The sequence below is a fragment of the Hyalella azteca genome, unplaced genomic scaffold (genome assembly GCF_000764305.2).
Source record: "Hyalella azteca isolate HAZT.00-mixed unplaced genomic scaffold, Hazt_2.0.2 contig7620, whole genome shotgun sequence".
NCBI classification, from domain to species: domain Eukaryota; kingdom Metazoa; phylum Arthropoda; class Malacostraca; order Amphipoda; family Hyalellidae; genus Hyalella; species Hyalella azteca.
The window spans coordinates 31740-48645 of NW_025937741.1; the positions used below are offsets into that span (position 1 = coordinate 31740).

Consider the following 16906-nt stretch of genomic DNA (forward strand, 5'->3'; position numbering starts at 1 on the left):
CTTAACTCAAATTTTATTAAAAACTTGACTCAAGTTTTACTAGTAGAAATTGGAAGGAAGAAAGGCATAAATCCGACATGGAGGAAACTCGCTATTCCTTCTCTCTTCCACCCATTCTCTCTGCAATCCAGGGTGGTTGAAGAAATTCAAGCAAGAGGTTGAGCGATTGCAAATTTGAATTTTACACACATAGCGGAGGGAAAATTCAAGGAGCTTCAGGTTAGATTGCAAGTAACTGAAACTGTTTGCAGAAACTAATGCAAGTAGATTATATTAAAAATCTGCGCGAACTCTTTTTTGGTGGCTTTAGGGATATAGTTCTCATTGATATCTGTGTAATATTCACGCCATTTGTATCCATGGCCTTCAATATTGCCTCCTCATGCTAGACAAGGTGCATGTTGGTAACAATCAAAGTTTTAACGATACCAATATTAATAGATATAAAATGCTGTTTAATATTATTTATGTTCTTCACGTAATTGACTTAAGTTTACGATATTTTTCCTCAAATAAGCTGCCAGTACAAAAATCGATGCTTCGCAATTCCCTCAAATTTGAATATTTTTGCCAATCGCGAATAGCGACCGTGACAGATGGTTAAGTCATTGGCAACAGAGCGGCGACCANAGCTGCCAGTACAAAAATCGATGCTTCGCAATTCCCTCAAATTTGAATATTTTTGCCAATCGCGAATAGCGACCGTGACAGATGGTTAAGTCAGTGGCAACAGAGCGGCGACCATGACAGATGGTTAAGTCAGTGGCAACAGAGCGGCGGCCACTGACACAGCAACCATCGCCAGCAGTGGTCCCAGAGATTCAGTGGCAGATGTGGGCCACGTGCAGGGCCACTGTGTGCAGTTCCTGAGTGTGGAGGCCGCAGTCTGCGGGTCCTGGGACCACAGCTCCGACTGTGCAGCAGACGCAGAGTCCCTGAAGAAGGTCTCCCCCGTAGCGACCAAGTCGAACACACACGCGTCCAGGAAGCTGTCCGTGATGTTGTGCTGTGCGCACAGCTCTTGTGCCTGACACAATAGAATAATATTATAGTTTAGTATTATCAAATTTATATCAATAAATAATAGGTAATTAATTATAATGTTATTGTTTAGTATCATCTAATTTATATCAATAAATAATGTAATTAATTCTAATATTATAGTTTAGTATCATCTAATTTATATCAATAAATAATCAACCTTATCAACCTTAGCCTGGGGCATGACTCACCCTGGCCTGGGGCATGACTCACCTTAGCCTGGGGCATGACTCACCATTATAATATTATAGTTTAGTATCATCTAATTTATATCAATAAATAATTTAATTAATTCTAATGTTATAGTTTAGTATCATCTAATTTATAATAATAATTAATGTAATTAATTCTAATGATAAGATATTGTAAATTGTAGTAAATAAAATATTATACAAGTAGTTTGGTATCATCTAATTAATATCAATAAATAATATAATTAATTCTAATTAATTAATAATTAATTGTAATATAATAGTTTAGTATCACATTTCGTATAGTTTAGTATCATATCAATAATATTTAGTTTAGTATGCTGCAACAGTTAAGTACAGTATAGTTAAGTACCTATAGTGTCTTTGTTGAAGATTAGGGGCAAGTCTGGCCTGATGCCGATTGTAGGGCATAATTGATTTTTTACAGCCAGGCGAGATTCGAACGCGCAAGTCATAGCCTCTATATTGGCGATTTTCACGGCCATTCCAGCGACAGTGTGAATTAATTAAACTAAATTTACTAAATCAGTCGCGTCAATAAAAGAGTCTAAGAAGTGGAAGAACGACAATACTGAAATCCTTGGCTCTAGCAGCAATTGGTTTTGTTACGTATCATCCTATTTCCTAGCGATTTATTGCTAATCCTATAATTCTGCAGCCTTATTTAGTCCATCGTATGATTCTATTTCCACTGTTCAACGAGAACAATCTGTCGAGATATGCAATCTTCTACGTTTAATTTTAAATATACTCATTAAAAACGACCGGCGAACAAATTTTGTCTTTGAAGAGGAGAATCTGAGGCATGACTCACCCTCGTTTGGGGCATGACTCACCCTGGCCTGGGGCATGACTCACCCTGGCCTGGGGCATGACTCACCCTGGCCTGGGGCATGACTCACCCTGGCCTAGGGCATGACTCACCCTGGCCTAGGGCATGACTCACTTTAGCCTGAGGCATGACTCACCCTGGCCTGGGGCATGACTCACCCTGGCCTGGGGCNGCCGTCATCTTTTATGGTTCGTGATTAGCTTGTGCCAAATTGTACACTCAAGCAGAACACTCATAAAAAATTGTACACTCATAATTTTACCTATGCATTACAAAATATGATTAATATTGCCCTCTTGGTCTAAATGAAGAATTTGTATCAAAATGCTCTTGTACACGAGGCTAGTAGTAGCGCCAGTAAAACATTCATACTAACTATTCATTTATATTACAAATACATTCATACTAATTATTCATTTATATTACATTCATACTAAGTATTCATTTATATTACATTCATACTAAGTATTCATTTATATTACATTCATACTAAGTATTCATTTATATAACATTCATACTAAGTATTCATTCATATTACATTCATACTAAGTATTCATTTATATAACATTCATACTAAGTATTCATTCATACTACATTCATACTAAGTAGTGGCGGTCAGTTGAAGGTTGTACTGGCCGCCACTAGTGGCCTCGTGTACAGGGATCTTACATGAATATATCTTGGCTCGGTGATAGGTATACATAAATGTTGTTATTATTAGATAAATGTGATTACTAGTAAGTGCATAGATATGATTCGGTGATATACCTACATAAATATGATTATTAATAAGTGTATAGACATGATTATCGTATAACCTCGTACAATTAGTGTACTTTAATTGTTTTGTTGTATGATGCAGGGTTATAAAGACTTCCAAATATCCAGGTGCCTTACTACTTTGATTAGAAGATGTTCATAATGAAGGTTTGACCTTAGTAAGTCAAATTACTTTGATTTTACTTGTTCTTTTATTGCAATTTTATTGAGAAATAGGAATTATCGATTGGATACTAGTAATAATATTAGTGATTATTGAGTATTAATACTTAAATGATCAATTAGATACTAATATTAATAATTGACCACTAGTCTCAAAAACTAGCTTACTATTCGCTGTACTATTTAGATTTAAGATAAGTCATGCTGCACTCTTAAAAATAAATGGGGTATATTGTCTATATAATGACACAAGATATGTCATGCTACATTCTTAAAAATGAATGGGGTATATTGTCTATATAGTGACACACTCTCTGCACGTAGCAAGAACCCACACAGGTTGAAAAATACGTCACTACATGGACAATATTCCACTTATTTTTATGAGCGAATGGTGCTCAAGGCAGACCTCTTATATATCAATTCGTATTTTTTTCTTGATTGTGAATAGTCTCCTAGGGAACCCTCATTTTTTTCTTACATAGTCTAGTGTCGGTCATATATATATACCGACATTACATACCTATATATTTGTGTGTATATATATATTTACTTGGAGTCGCGGAAAATTGTAAAAATTATTAGTAGAAAAACAGAAAAATGTATCTTTCTCTCGAGTGTTAGGCGGTAGTGCAAGAGATGTTGATGAATGTGACTTATGAGTCATCAATTCAGCTTACTCATCACCGGGATCATTGATATTCAATATTTAATTCACCATTAACCATTATTGCAAATTAGAAGTGTAACTCATTAACCCATTAATGCCGAGAATTATTTTCTGAAATCTTTTCTGGTTTCCTGTGAGAAAATTATCACTTGCGACGGTAATAAATAAAAATATGTTCAAATATTTATTTTTCTTTGTATGTGAAAAATTATAACTTGGTCCCATTTTGAACCAGGCTAAATGTTTCATAATCTAAATGCCTTTAGAAACATTATATTACGTAATACTATATACAGCATTAAAAGTACTAACTTTATCGAAAAAATTCTGAATCTGAATCATAAATAATATATTTTATAACTAATTACTCACCTTTCTTTGCTATGATATCAAGCCGTTGTATCTGATACCTGGTTATCTTTGTATGTTAACTGAACTGATTTAATGTTAACTTTAATTAATGTTAACTGTAATGTTAACTATATCTAATCTACTTACCCACTTGTATATTTATTTAATCATAAAATTTAATTGTGAATCCATTTTTCTCCGCTGGTTCCAAATGTTTAAGTTGCTCGGCATTAATGGGTTAACTGATTTACTGCAGATATTTTATTATGATGACGATTTAATGCTGATATTCTTTTAGATATTTTTGTGTGTGGTGACGGGTTCCTGGGATCCCTTGTATAATCTCCGTATGATTGCCATGAATATATTCAGCTGTATTATCTTCATATTCAGCTGTATTATCTCCATATGAACGCCATGAATATATTCAGCTGAGTTGCGGGAGGTCTTTTGATATCCAACTTCTTCGCGCACACTGAGAGAAATGAGTGACACTTTGTCCAAATATGACAAAGCCGGCCGCACTTTTCACCCGGCGTGGGTCATCCTGACCCACTTTCGCCCTGCTGAAGGACGTAGCAAGGATACGTGAAGGAAGTGAGTCAGCATTAGGACAATTTGATCCATTCATTTCCCATCACCTTTTCTCTTGTTGGGAGAGGTTAATGAATACTGAATGAATGATAATGAGCACTGGGTGAATGATAATGAATACTGAATGAATGATAATAGTGAAAGAATGATGATGAATACTAAATGAATGATAATGAGCATTGAACGAATGATAATCGATACAATATGAATGATAATACTGAATGAATGATAATGAATACGGAATGAATAATAATGAATGATGAAGCCCGCAGGGATGATGGTGTGGGGAAGCTTGACGCTCCCCCGGGCCAACCCGAGTCTCGGACCCAGCGACACTCAAAGAAATGACCATGAGGGACACTTTGTCCAAATAATGATGCAATTACTTCCCTTGTCTATGTCATCTTGACCTAGTTTGGCCCGGCCAGAGGACGTATCAGTGCTACGCTCTTTGTTCGGGCTGTGGGTGAGAAAATGTGTCAGGATTTAAAGAAAAAAAATTCGTTCGTTTTTATGATTGTACTCATCCGTTATTGTACTTGAATACGGCGTGAAGTAGGCATGAAGTACTAGAGAAGTACTTGTACTCATTACGGCGTGAAGTACTTGTACTCATTGCATGCGAAGTATTTACATCCAAAGTACACCAACGGAAGCAAGGAAGCTGTTGTGTTCTTTCTGGAAAATTGGGACTCGTAAGACTTCAACTCTGAAGGAATTCAACTTAACAGGGTGGCCCAGTGGTTACAGTTCAGAGTACCAGGATTGGCGCAGAGAGGCGCGGGTTCGATCCCAGCTCTGTGCGCCAGTTTCTGGTCAGAATCGGCAAGGAGGCCGGGCGGTAAAGGACAGCAGAATTGTAGCAGATGGCAAAAATTGTTGGAGATGGCAAAATGCTGTGAAATGTTCTGCGATGTTAAGAATCGGCGACAGGCCTACGGCCTAATAAACGCTGAAACCGCTATTATTATTATTATTATTATAATCAAAAATTCACATCTTATTCATACTCATCAATATTAATTAAGTTTCTTATACACCTTTCCGGCCGAGCTTTTGTAACAAGCCTCCACAATTGTGATTTTTCTGTCAAGTTTGATATTTCCTGCATCGACTTACAGTTTTTCACCCATTCCTTCCCTGATTTTGTAATATTACGTCATCGACTTACATTTTTCACCCATTCCTCTCATCATTTCGTAATATCTATTGCACGAACAGACATTTCTATTTAGTGTTACTGATATAATGGGCAACTGGCAGCTTGAGGTAGCACGCATGGCCATCTACATGACATTCCCCGTGGCCGCTTTCTACATCTTCAACCAACCGCAGTGGTTCGAGCAAGAGACCATCGAGAAAAGTTATAGTATACTTGTTTACTTTTAGTATACTTGTATACTGATTGACAGCAATAGTTTAAATTCGTACCGAAAGTTATGGTGACGAGTTGCCATTGTTAGAGGAAAAGACCCTACAAACTCTGTATCTTCGAACACATCAACCGTCCTCAGGGCTATTCGTTCCTTTAAGGCCCTGGTGCCTATGAGTTGCAGTTTGTTCACAGATGATACAAGTAATAATTGAAGTGACGCAGCATGTCTCCATAACAAGAGAATAAATGATGAATATATGAAGCGCATGTCTGACATCAGCGCGCGTGTCCCGATTATGGACAGCATCGGTGAAAATTAATGCTTGTAAAAAGTTATTAAAGGCCATAACCTTTAACAAACAAATGAAAAATTTTTTAAATGATGAAGTGTTGGTCAAAGTCATGAAAACCAGCCTCAGGTGGGAAATTTGAAATGATGATTATGATGAAATTGTAGCGTCAGCTGTACCATATGCAGCACTCAGGCAAATGTATGTCATAATAATAATTAACACGTAATATTAGCGGTGTCTGCGTTACAGATTAGGCCTTTACGCCTGTCGCCGATTCTTAACGTCGCAGAGTATTCACAGCTTATTGCAGTCTCGAACTCACAGCTCCAGCATCCACTGTGCTAAACCTCCTGACCTCCTCGCCGATCTGACCAGAAACTCACAGGGAGCTGGGATCGAACCCCGCACCTCACTGCTCCAATCGTGGTACTTTCAACTGTTACCACTGGGCCACCCTGCCAACCCTGTCCAGCTATTGACACAATAGCTGCATGTAGCACTGATACGTCCTTCTTCTGGACCAAACAATGGGTCAATATGATTCACTCAAAAGCAAAAGCTCATCGCTATTTGGACGAAAAGTCACAATAATTTCTCTGGGTGCGAGGCAGCGACAGCTCACCATCCCTGGTACCGATTAATATTAACCATTATTATTAGTAGTAGTAGTATGATGGTTTGCTAGCGCTTCAGCTATCAAGCTATTTCGCACCGAAGGTCAAAATATAACATCGCCAGCAAGAAGGTCTCAATTATTCAAAATATAAAGTTATTCATCACCCACAAGGGGCGGAAGGTCTCAATTGTCCAGCCCGCTGAAGCTGGCTAGAAGGAAGCAGCGTTAGCATCTCAAAGAGACGAAGTGACAAGGAGGGACAAGTGAAAACAAACAGAAGCTAAGACACTCGAACAAGAGGTCGCTTACACGGGACGTCGGCCGCCCGTACGAGAGAGACAGAGAAGGTAAATGTAAGAATCCTACCTACATAATAACTTAATGTAAGGAATCCTACCTACATAATAACTTAATGTAAGGAATCCTACCTAAATAACAACTTAACCCCACAACTGAGACCTGCAGTCAGACACCGCGAGCTCAGCGGTGGGGCGCTCAGGAACAATCCCCCTAGGAACGCGAAATCCCATAGACACCCTGGCCTGGGGCATGACTCACCCTGGCCTGGGGCATGACTCTCTTTAGCCTGGGGCATGACTCACCCTGGCCTGGGGCATGACTCACCCTGCCCTGGGGCATGACTCACCCTGGCCTGGTGCATGACCCAACCTGGCCTGGGGCATGACTCACCCTGGCCTGGGGGCATGACTCACCCTGGCCTGGAGCATGACTCACTTTAGCCTGGGGCATGGCCTCATGCGTGGGGCTGCTGAGCGTCTCTGACGCGGGGCATGACGTGATGCAGAGACCCTGTCCCTGCTCTTCCCCCAGCACCGACTCTGGCACCGTCACAGAGACCGACAAATATCTGCTGGGAATTGGGCCCCTTAACAATTATTTAACAACGAAAGTAATATTAAACAAAAAAATCATCCATTTTTCATGAAACTTGAATTCCTCAAGGTTCATTAATTAACTTTAGTAGTTACGTTAGTCTAATGAGAAAGCCCACATGCGCTGGAAAAAATACTATTTTCGTGGACGTTAATATAATTTTTAAATAGAAATGCAATACAGCGGATGAGACTAACAATTTTTTCATGAACGTAAAAAGTTTATAGTTAAAAATGCTATACATGCTATACTGAAGAAAGATATAATTAAAATACCATATACTAGGTATATTTGATACATTATAATTGATATTATTAACGACGGTGTTAACGTACCTCTGGATCTTCCTGATGGAGACGGTCGCGTTGACGACGCGCACGCCCACGTGCACGTGCTGCCCCGGCACCACCTCCTGCACCCACACCGCCGCCGCCCCCGACGCCTCGACCCCGCCTACAGGACACGGGAAAGGAATTTAAAATCTACGGATTCATTACCAGTCTATTATTATCTGTTAATGCTATTTCATAGCATAGTGATGTCGGCGCTGAACAGTAGGCCTGTGTGGCCTGTCGCTGATTTTTGTCCTTTTCCATAGGAGATCAAAAGGCAGGTCCTTCGACCGAATCTTTTTCATGACTGACGATAGTTTGAAGTAGCTACTAGACTTCAACCGAGTTCGATAAGGTGCTAAGCATTTCAAGTCTGAACATATATTTTTCCATAGCTTTATCTAGTCTGTTCTTGAAGGCGTTCATACTCGGAGCGTCAACGATGCTATCAGGGAGGCTGTTCCATATGTCGGTGACTCGAAGCGAGAAGAAATGTTGTCGCGTGGATGTAATGCAACGCAGTTTTTTTTAGTTTATAGCCATGGCCCCTGGCTTCAAATTTGCTTCTTCTTCTTGCTTCAAATTCTACTTATCCTTCTGGNCAAATAGTGACACAATGGCTCCTTGTAGCACTGATACGTCCTTCTTCCGGACCAAACTGGGTCAAGATGACCCACTTAAGAGCAAAAATTGATCGCTATTTGTACGAAAAGTCTCAATAATTCGTTTGAGTGCGAGGCACCGACAGCTTACCTTAGCTGGTACCGATTAATATTAACCATTAATAATATAAATTAATTAAAATAAACGAATACATTTTGTAATAAATTTAATAAATAAGAATTTTATATTATATCCTGGGGTAAACGTTAACGAGGAACCGACAGCTCACCCTCCCTGGTACCGATTAATATTACCCATCATTAAATATAAATTAATGTATTAAATGTATTTTGTGATGAATTTAATAAATAAATATATTATATCTTGAGATATCAACAATAAGCCACCGACAGCTCACCCTTCTACTACCGATTATTATTAACCATTATTAAATTTAAATAAATTAAAGTTAATAAATGTATTTTGTAATAAATTGAATAAATAAATATTATTATATCCTGATATATCAACAATAAGCCACCAGCTCACCCTCCCTGGTGCCGTCGACGAAGGCGCTGGGGAGCTGCTCGGCCGACGCCTCGTACGTCTTGCCGGAGCCGCACGCGTCTGAACCGCGCACTATCACCGTCACCTGCCGGACAGTGAACAGGAGAAATAGTGAACTATTCAGCGTATATATAATGACAATTAATAATGAACTGTTTGGCGTATATATAATGACAAGGAATAATGAACTATCAGGCGTATATATAATAACAATGAATAATATGGCGTATATATATTAACAATGAATAATGAACTATATAGCGTATATATAATAACAAAGAATAATGAACTATTCGACGTATATAATAAGAATGTATAATGAACTATCAGGCCTATATATAATAAGAAAGAATAATGAACTATTTGGCTAAAACGAAAGGTTTTGACAACGCAGCCAGTGATGCGTTCACTATACACTCACCCACAATAAGAGTGATGGGTTCACTATCCATCATCTCTACAGTTCACTATATCAACCATCATCTACATCAACAGAGCTGTGTTTTTCTTACATTATTCTTCAACTACATCATAAGTGACAATTATTAACTCACAAATTGATAATTTCTCACAACTGTACGTGATTCTACCTTCTGTACAGCGCACGAACGTCGGTTTCAAAGAAACATTGCGTTCAATTAGAGAGAAATTTTCTCAGAGAATAATTGTGTGAAAACGCCACCAACGCTCATGGCGGCCACCAACGCTCATGGCGGCCACCAACGCTCATGGCGGCCACCAACGCTCATGGCGGCCACCAACGCTCATGGCGGCCACCAACGCTCATGGCGGCCACCAACGCTCATGGCGGCCACCAACGCTCATGGCGGCCACCAACGCTCATGGCGGCCACCAACGCTCATGGCGGCCACCAACGCTCATGGCGGCCACCAACGCTCATGGCGGCCACCAACGCTCATGGCGGCCACCAACGCTCATGGCGGCCACCAACGCTCATGGCGGCCACCAACGCTCATGGCGGCCACCAACGCTCATGGCGGCCACCAACGCTCATGGCGGCCACCAACGCTCATGGCGGCCACCAACGCTCATGGCGGCCACCAACGCTCATGGCGGCCACCAACGCTCATGGCGGCCACCAACGCTCATGGCGGCCACCAACGCTCATGGCGGCCACCAACGCTCATGGCGGCCACCAACGCTCATGGCGGCCACCAACGCTCATGGCGGCCACCAACGCTCATGGCGGCCACCAACGCTCATGGCGGCCACCAACGCTCATGGCGGCCACCAACGCTCATGGCGGCCACCAACGCTCATGGCGGCCACCAACGCTCATGGCGGCCACCAACGCTCATGGCGGCCACCAACGCTCATGGCGGCCACCAACGCTCATGGCGGCCACCAACGCTCATGGCGGCCACCAACGCTCATGGCGGCCACCAACGCTCATGGCGGCCACCAACGCTCATGGCGGCCACCAACGCTCATGGCGGCCACCAACGCTCATGGCGGCCACCAACGCTCATGGCGGCCACCAACGCTCATGGCGGCCACCAACGCTCATGGCGGCCACCAACGCTCATGGCGGCCACCAACGCTCATGGCGGCCACCAACGCTCATGGCGGCCACCAACGCTCATGGCGGCCACCAACGCTCATGGCGGCCACCAACGCTCATGGCGGCCACCAACGCTCATGGCGGCCACCAACGCTCATGGCGGCCACCAACGCTCATGGCGGCCACCAACGCTCATGGCGGCCANCCGTCCCGCCACTCACTAAATCAAACGACCGTCCCGCCACTCACCAAATCAAACGACCGTCCCGCCACTCACTAATAGCTGCTGAATATTACAGCGAGAATTATCGAGTGGTCGGATATGCCAAGGCTTGGCAGTTACTAGCGCCTCTTGACCCGCCAAACTGCCCGATTGCTTAAGGCCATCCATCAGCACGAAGAAAAATTACGGCATCAAACGCACGCCATCGATCACACTCGCCGTCAAAACGCGGACCTCGTCGAGCGCAAAGCAAATACGGCGGAACGGCGACTGAACTTCACATCACTCATAAAAATGTATGAGTAATATTGTCGAAAATAGTGACGCACTCTCTTACCCACAGCACGATTAAAGAGTGAAAGTTGCACTGATACGCCCTTATGCCGGGCCAAACTGTGTCAGGATGACCCACAGAAAGTCAAAAAGTGCGTCGCTACTTGGACACAGTCTTGCTCATTTTTCCGAGTGTATAGTTTGGGTGGGTCTCTGAGGACCATAAGAACCGCGGATGATGGATGAAGCCTGCGCGTTGCCTAGCAAGAAATACGGCCTAAGTTCTACCGGACACATAAAAATATGGCCTAAGTTCGGCCGGACACATAAAAATACGGCAGAACTTCTACCAGACACAAATATACGTCCTAAGTTCTGCCGGACACATAAAAATACGGTCTAAGTTCTACCGGATACATAAAAATACGGCCTGTTTTACCGGACACAAAAATACGGCTTAAGTTTTCCCGGGCACGTAAAAATGCGGTCTAAGTTCTAACAGACACATAAAAATGGGGCAAAAAAATCGAGTCTAAATAAATTAATTTAATGAACGGCTGTTTGTGATCGTTGCAAACAGATTTGGAATAAATGTATTTATATTTATTTTTTTTCAAGGACTTTGTTGACAATTAATTATTTTCCTGTCAAGGAAGACTATCCGGATGGCTTGACAAGCTACACAAGATAGAGAAAAATTTTAAAACAACGTTCCTGCGTCTGCTCCCGACGGACCAGAATCCTACGTGGACATAATCCTTCCGATGGACAAAATCTGCATCCAAGTACAAAACTGCTAAGCAAGAATGTGATAAGCCAGAGTCAGAATTTCGCCTTCAGTTTGCTGGTAAGGCTTGTTTGGACGCCGTATCGCTGAATCGATCAACACGCTCGTATGGTCGAAACATAACGCGATTGCGGCGTTCAAAGACAAACTCAAGTGCAGGGATTCCTTCACTAAAATTATAGGCGAAACAGAGGAGGACAAGGGAACCCCTCTCACAAAATTATCGCCGAAAGAAGGAAGGCCAAGGGAACTCCTCTCACAAAATTATCGCTGCAATAAGGAAGGCCAAGGGAATCCCTCTCAAAAATTATAGCCGATAGAAGGCAGGCAAATGGAACCCCTCTCAAAATTATCGGCAAAACAAGGGAGGCCAAGAGAACCCCCCTCTCAAAATTATCGCCGAAACACGGGAGGCCAGAAACTGTCGTCGGTCGGCTAGCAAATGTCGGGAGTAAAATATTTTTCGATGCGTAATTTAAATACTTATCAGATACAATGCAATTTTTTTCAGTAAAAATATGTACAACATCAGACCTGACGAACCGAGCAACAACAGTCAGTCGTACTAAACCCTAGCCTATCATACTTCAGTGCATCAATAGTTTTATATTGACTTGGAAACTTAATATTGTGTTGAGCATCTCTGCGTGACCATACATACATGTTCCCGCAGTCAATCCTCAAGCATATCCAGCAATTTATAGGAAATGACGACCACATGCATTTCTCAACGCGAATTTGCGTTCTTAGCGCGTTTTCTCACTTATGGAAAAAATGCACTATTGTGCTCGCCATGTCCGTCCGTCCGCCTGTCTGTCCGTCCGTGGTTTTACGTTTTCGTCGACGAGTAAATGCGCTGTCACTAGCTCACTGCAGTGAGTACTGTACTGAGTTATATTTTTTTAAGTTCTGAACAAACTGCTCGAATCTGCATGCACAATTGGCGAATAAATGATTGTTGGTAATTCGGCGTAATAATGTTGCGAGTTTGCAGTCCTCGATCAGCAATCAAACTATGCCGAAAACAACTTTGGGTGGAACTGACAACCTCGAACAGTAAGATTAAAAAGCGTGGTAAAGCGACCATACAGTACAAGCCAGTGGTCTTAGAATTGATGTAGTATATCAACACATATAACTCAGTACTCACTGCAGTGAGTGACAGAGAGCGCATTTCTCGTCGACGAAAACGTGAAGTCACGGACAGACGGACGAACCGACGGACGGACGGACATGACGAGCACAATAGGGCATTATTTCATAAATGAGAAAATGCGCTAAAAATGTTGATATAAATGTACCAGATCACATTGTTAAGAAAGTTAATCCGTAATCTAGAGTAATCCGTGTTCAGAAAAGTGCGATGTCTCTGCAGTATAAACACGACTACACCATACACCTAAATTCATCAAATGTAAAAAAGCGTAGCCCGTCTACCTCACACGGTCCGTTTGATCATCCACACGCAAGGGCTCCGTATTTGCTCCAAGCAAGACTTCGCTGCCGTATTCCGACAAGCTTCTTTGATCCTTCAGATTAAAGCTGCTGGGGGAAGAAACGTTCGCGACCGCGATCTCTCGTGATCTTTCTTGATATTTCGTACGCAGAAACGCGATCTTTATTGACCTTTTTACGTACAACCGCAATCTTTCTTGAACTTTTTACGCACAACCGCAATCTTTCTTGAACTTTTTACGCACAACCGCAATCTTTCTTGAATTTTTTACGCACAACCGCAATCTTTCTTGAACTTTTTACGCACAACCGCAATCTTTCTTGAACTTTTTACGCACAACCGCAATCTTTCTTGAACTTTTTACGCCCAACTGCGATCTTTCTTGAACTTTTTACGCACAACCGCAATATTTCTTGAACTTTTTACGCCCAACTGCTATCTTTGTTGTCTTTTTAACGCACAACCACATTCTTTCTCGATTTTTATTTTCGCACAATCGCGATCTTTCTTGCTTTTTATTACACAAGCGGTATTTCTCTATACGGTGAGTATCACCAAACATAGCGCTAATTGTAAGCCTAACTAAAAATTAAAAGTTCTTGTACACGGGCTAGTAATGTACAGGCGCTATATATTAGCCACTGGAGAAGCCAGTAACTCTTTACACGAGGCCAGTATGCGTTTTCATTAGCAGCGGTTATTGTTGGAAAGTTGAACTGGCCGCCACTACTGGCCCCGTGTACAAGCACCTTACAATTAATGAACGGCGTAGAGCACAGCGTTGGACCCTGCGTTGGGCACAGCGTTGGACCCTGCGTTGGGCACAGCGTTGGACCCTGCGTTGGGCACAGCGTTGGACCCAGCGTTGGACCCTGCGTTGGGCACTGCGTTGGACCCTGCGTTAGGCACAGCGTTGGGCACAGCGTTGGACCCTGCGTTAGGCACAGCGTTGGACCCTGCGTTGGCCACAGCGTTGGGCACTAACCTTAGACGTGGCGGTGGCCTGCAGCTGAGGCCCCACGACGACGTTGGTGACCTGCACGGCGAGGTGGGGCGTGTCCAGCAGGGGCCACGCCCCCTCCACCCGACACGTCACAAACTCCCCCTGGGGAAGACACGTGAGACTCGTCACGTGAGGCACGTCATGACGTATACCGTGCACTGATATGCGTACGATGACGTATACCGTGCACTCGCAAACGGGCTCTGAGAAAAAAGCATGGATCACATTGTCCAAAACATGACACACTTTCTTTATCCGTGGAATGAGTACAAAGCGCACGTAGCACTGATACACGCATTCTTGCCGGGGCAAACTGGGTCAGGATGACACATACAAGGACAAATGCTGCATTTCTACTTGGGGAATGTTTCAGTTATTTCTCTATGTGTTATTTTGTCCGTGATCAGTACACGACAAGTTAACTTGATTCATGACAGGTTATCATGACAGGTTTTCAAGATTCATGACAGGTTATCCGTGATCAATACAAGACAGGGTATCATAATTCTTCGAAAATCCTGTTTGAGCAACTAACAGTTAAATTTACTACGTAGAGGTGAGTCTTTTTCCCTGAAGAAAACATCTTTGAGAAAAGTAAAGTCCTGCTCGACGTTTCAGAAAACCCTCTCCCAAAAAACAAGGCTGCGGCCACGAAGAAATTAAAGCGTCTCCTCGGGAGTTACGACCCAAGAAATGGCCGAGATACGCTCAGGAAAATGATGGGGACTTGTCTAAATCGCGATGCAATATTTGTCCTCGTGTGGCTCATGACCCAGTTTGGCTCATCATAAGGGCGTATCAGTGCTACGCCCGCTCTCTGCTCGTACTGCGGGTAAGAAAGAGTGTCACTTTTTGGCCAATGTTACCAACAAATTTTTCTCACTACAGCTAGGGTACAGTGGCAAGGCCTCACCTTGAACGTGCGCAGGTGTGGGTCCCCGAAGAGGCCACAGTGGGCCCTGGGCCTCAGTTCGCCCTTGTAATGGCATGGGCCCAACCCTCCAGTATCCTGCGAATCAGGATTCTCAGGATCCAGAGAGAACGCTTCGATGAGGGAATCGAAATCCTCACCAAACTGCGAGCATTCGTGCCGCGCTAGCAGTGAATTAATAACTTTTAAGTTCGAATGAAAGTTGATGTCGCCGCGACACAAACCCTCGAAGTTCATCGTACACTCGCGGTAGCGTCTGAGCAGCACGCAGAAGAGGGCGTTCGAGCCCTCGTCGACACCGAGGGAAGATCTGAGCTCAATGTACTTGTTGGTGCACGAGTCCTGAGGGCAGAAGCCCAGCGCGCTACCTGAGGGAACACGAGGGCGTGGAATAAGATTAGTTTTTTAATAAAAATAAATGGGGTTGAGAGAAAGATGAAGATTCAAAAATAGAGTAAATAGAAAGGAAAAATAAAATAGATAGAAAGTTATCTGGATAGAATAAAGAACATAATAGATGGAATGCTCAACTAAAAAAAAAGAGAATGCTGATCGAAGTTTCAACCTAAGGTGTGTGGTTGAAACTTATTTCATACACACGAGTGTATGAAATAAGTTTGTCACTTAAAATGAATGGGATAGACAGAAAATAGCAAGTTTCAGAGTTTCATGTCATTCATAAATAAAAACGCAAATTCGTCTGTTAAGGCTGTATGATTTAATGAACAGCGGTTAAATAAGAGTTCTTTCGTCCATAACGAAGTATTGCGAAATATGCAAGTCAGCGCAAACCGATATTACTCTTTCAAAGAATTAACATGACTCTGAAATTCCCTCGCCTCTAACTGCACTCAACATTTTTCGAACCAATTCATTTTGTTGATGGTATTTACGGCAGATGGAATTGAATTTTGTTGAATTTCCGTAGGAATTCGAGAATACTTGTCTGGTATACAAAAATCACTTATCTGGTATATAAAAATAAAATCATTCGCCGAGCCCCAACACATGTTTAGACAATGTATTAAAGATATGCCGACTTAATCATTTATGCCTTATCATTTCAAATATAATTATATATTTTCAGTATTTCCGTCAACACACAAGCTGGAACATTGATTTATCTATAACGTAATTAATTTAGTCAGGTAAAGGAAATAGAGGCAGGCGGAGGAAGTGGAGGCAGGAGTAAACTTTATTATTGGCTCTAAAAATGTCAAATTATTCGAAAATGAGAATTGATATGAAAGAGGATTTCCGGGGTCGAATCTTGAAGGAAGTGACGTACGATGCGTCGATGAAGAATCGACGGACTTGAACCTAGAGTTATGGCTTTCATATCCAGACTGTATCGAGTCGCATCTTCCATATCCAGACTGCTTAGAGTCG

The 16906-nt window shown here is 42.4% G+C and overlaps 1 protein-coding gene across 2 annotated transcripts; it reads right to left on the bottom strand.

Annotated features, from left to right (window-relative positions):
* Nucleotides 1–636: 636 nt before the first annotated feature.
* Nucleotides 637–15949, bottom strand: LOC108672311 (repulsive guidance molecule A). Of its 2 annotated transcripts, none has more exons than XM_018159952.2 (6): nt 15500–15949; nt 14569–14688; nt 9305–9407; nt 8156–8273; nt 7662–7794; nt 637–1027 (listed from the first exon to the last, which is right to left on the bottom strand). In XM_018159952.2, exons 1-6 carry the CDS (start codon nt 15752–15754, stop codon nt 755–757), a joined length of 1002 nt encoding a protein of 333 aa, XP_018015441.2. In that variant the 5' UTR covers nt 15755–15949; the 3' UTR covers nt 637–754. The 2 variants fall into 2 exon arrangements, with proteins under 2 accessions (XP_018015441.2, XP_047737272.1); XM_047881316.1 differs by having other exon boundaries at nt 7662–7797.
* Between the last annotated feature and the right edge of the window lie 957 nt (nt 15950–16906).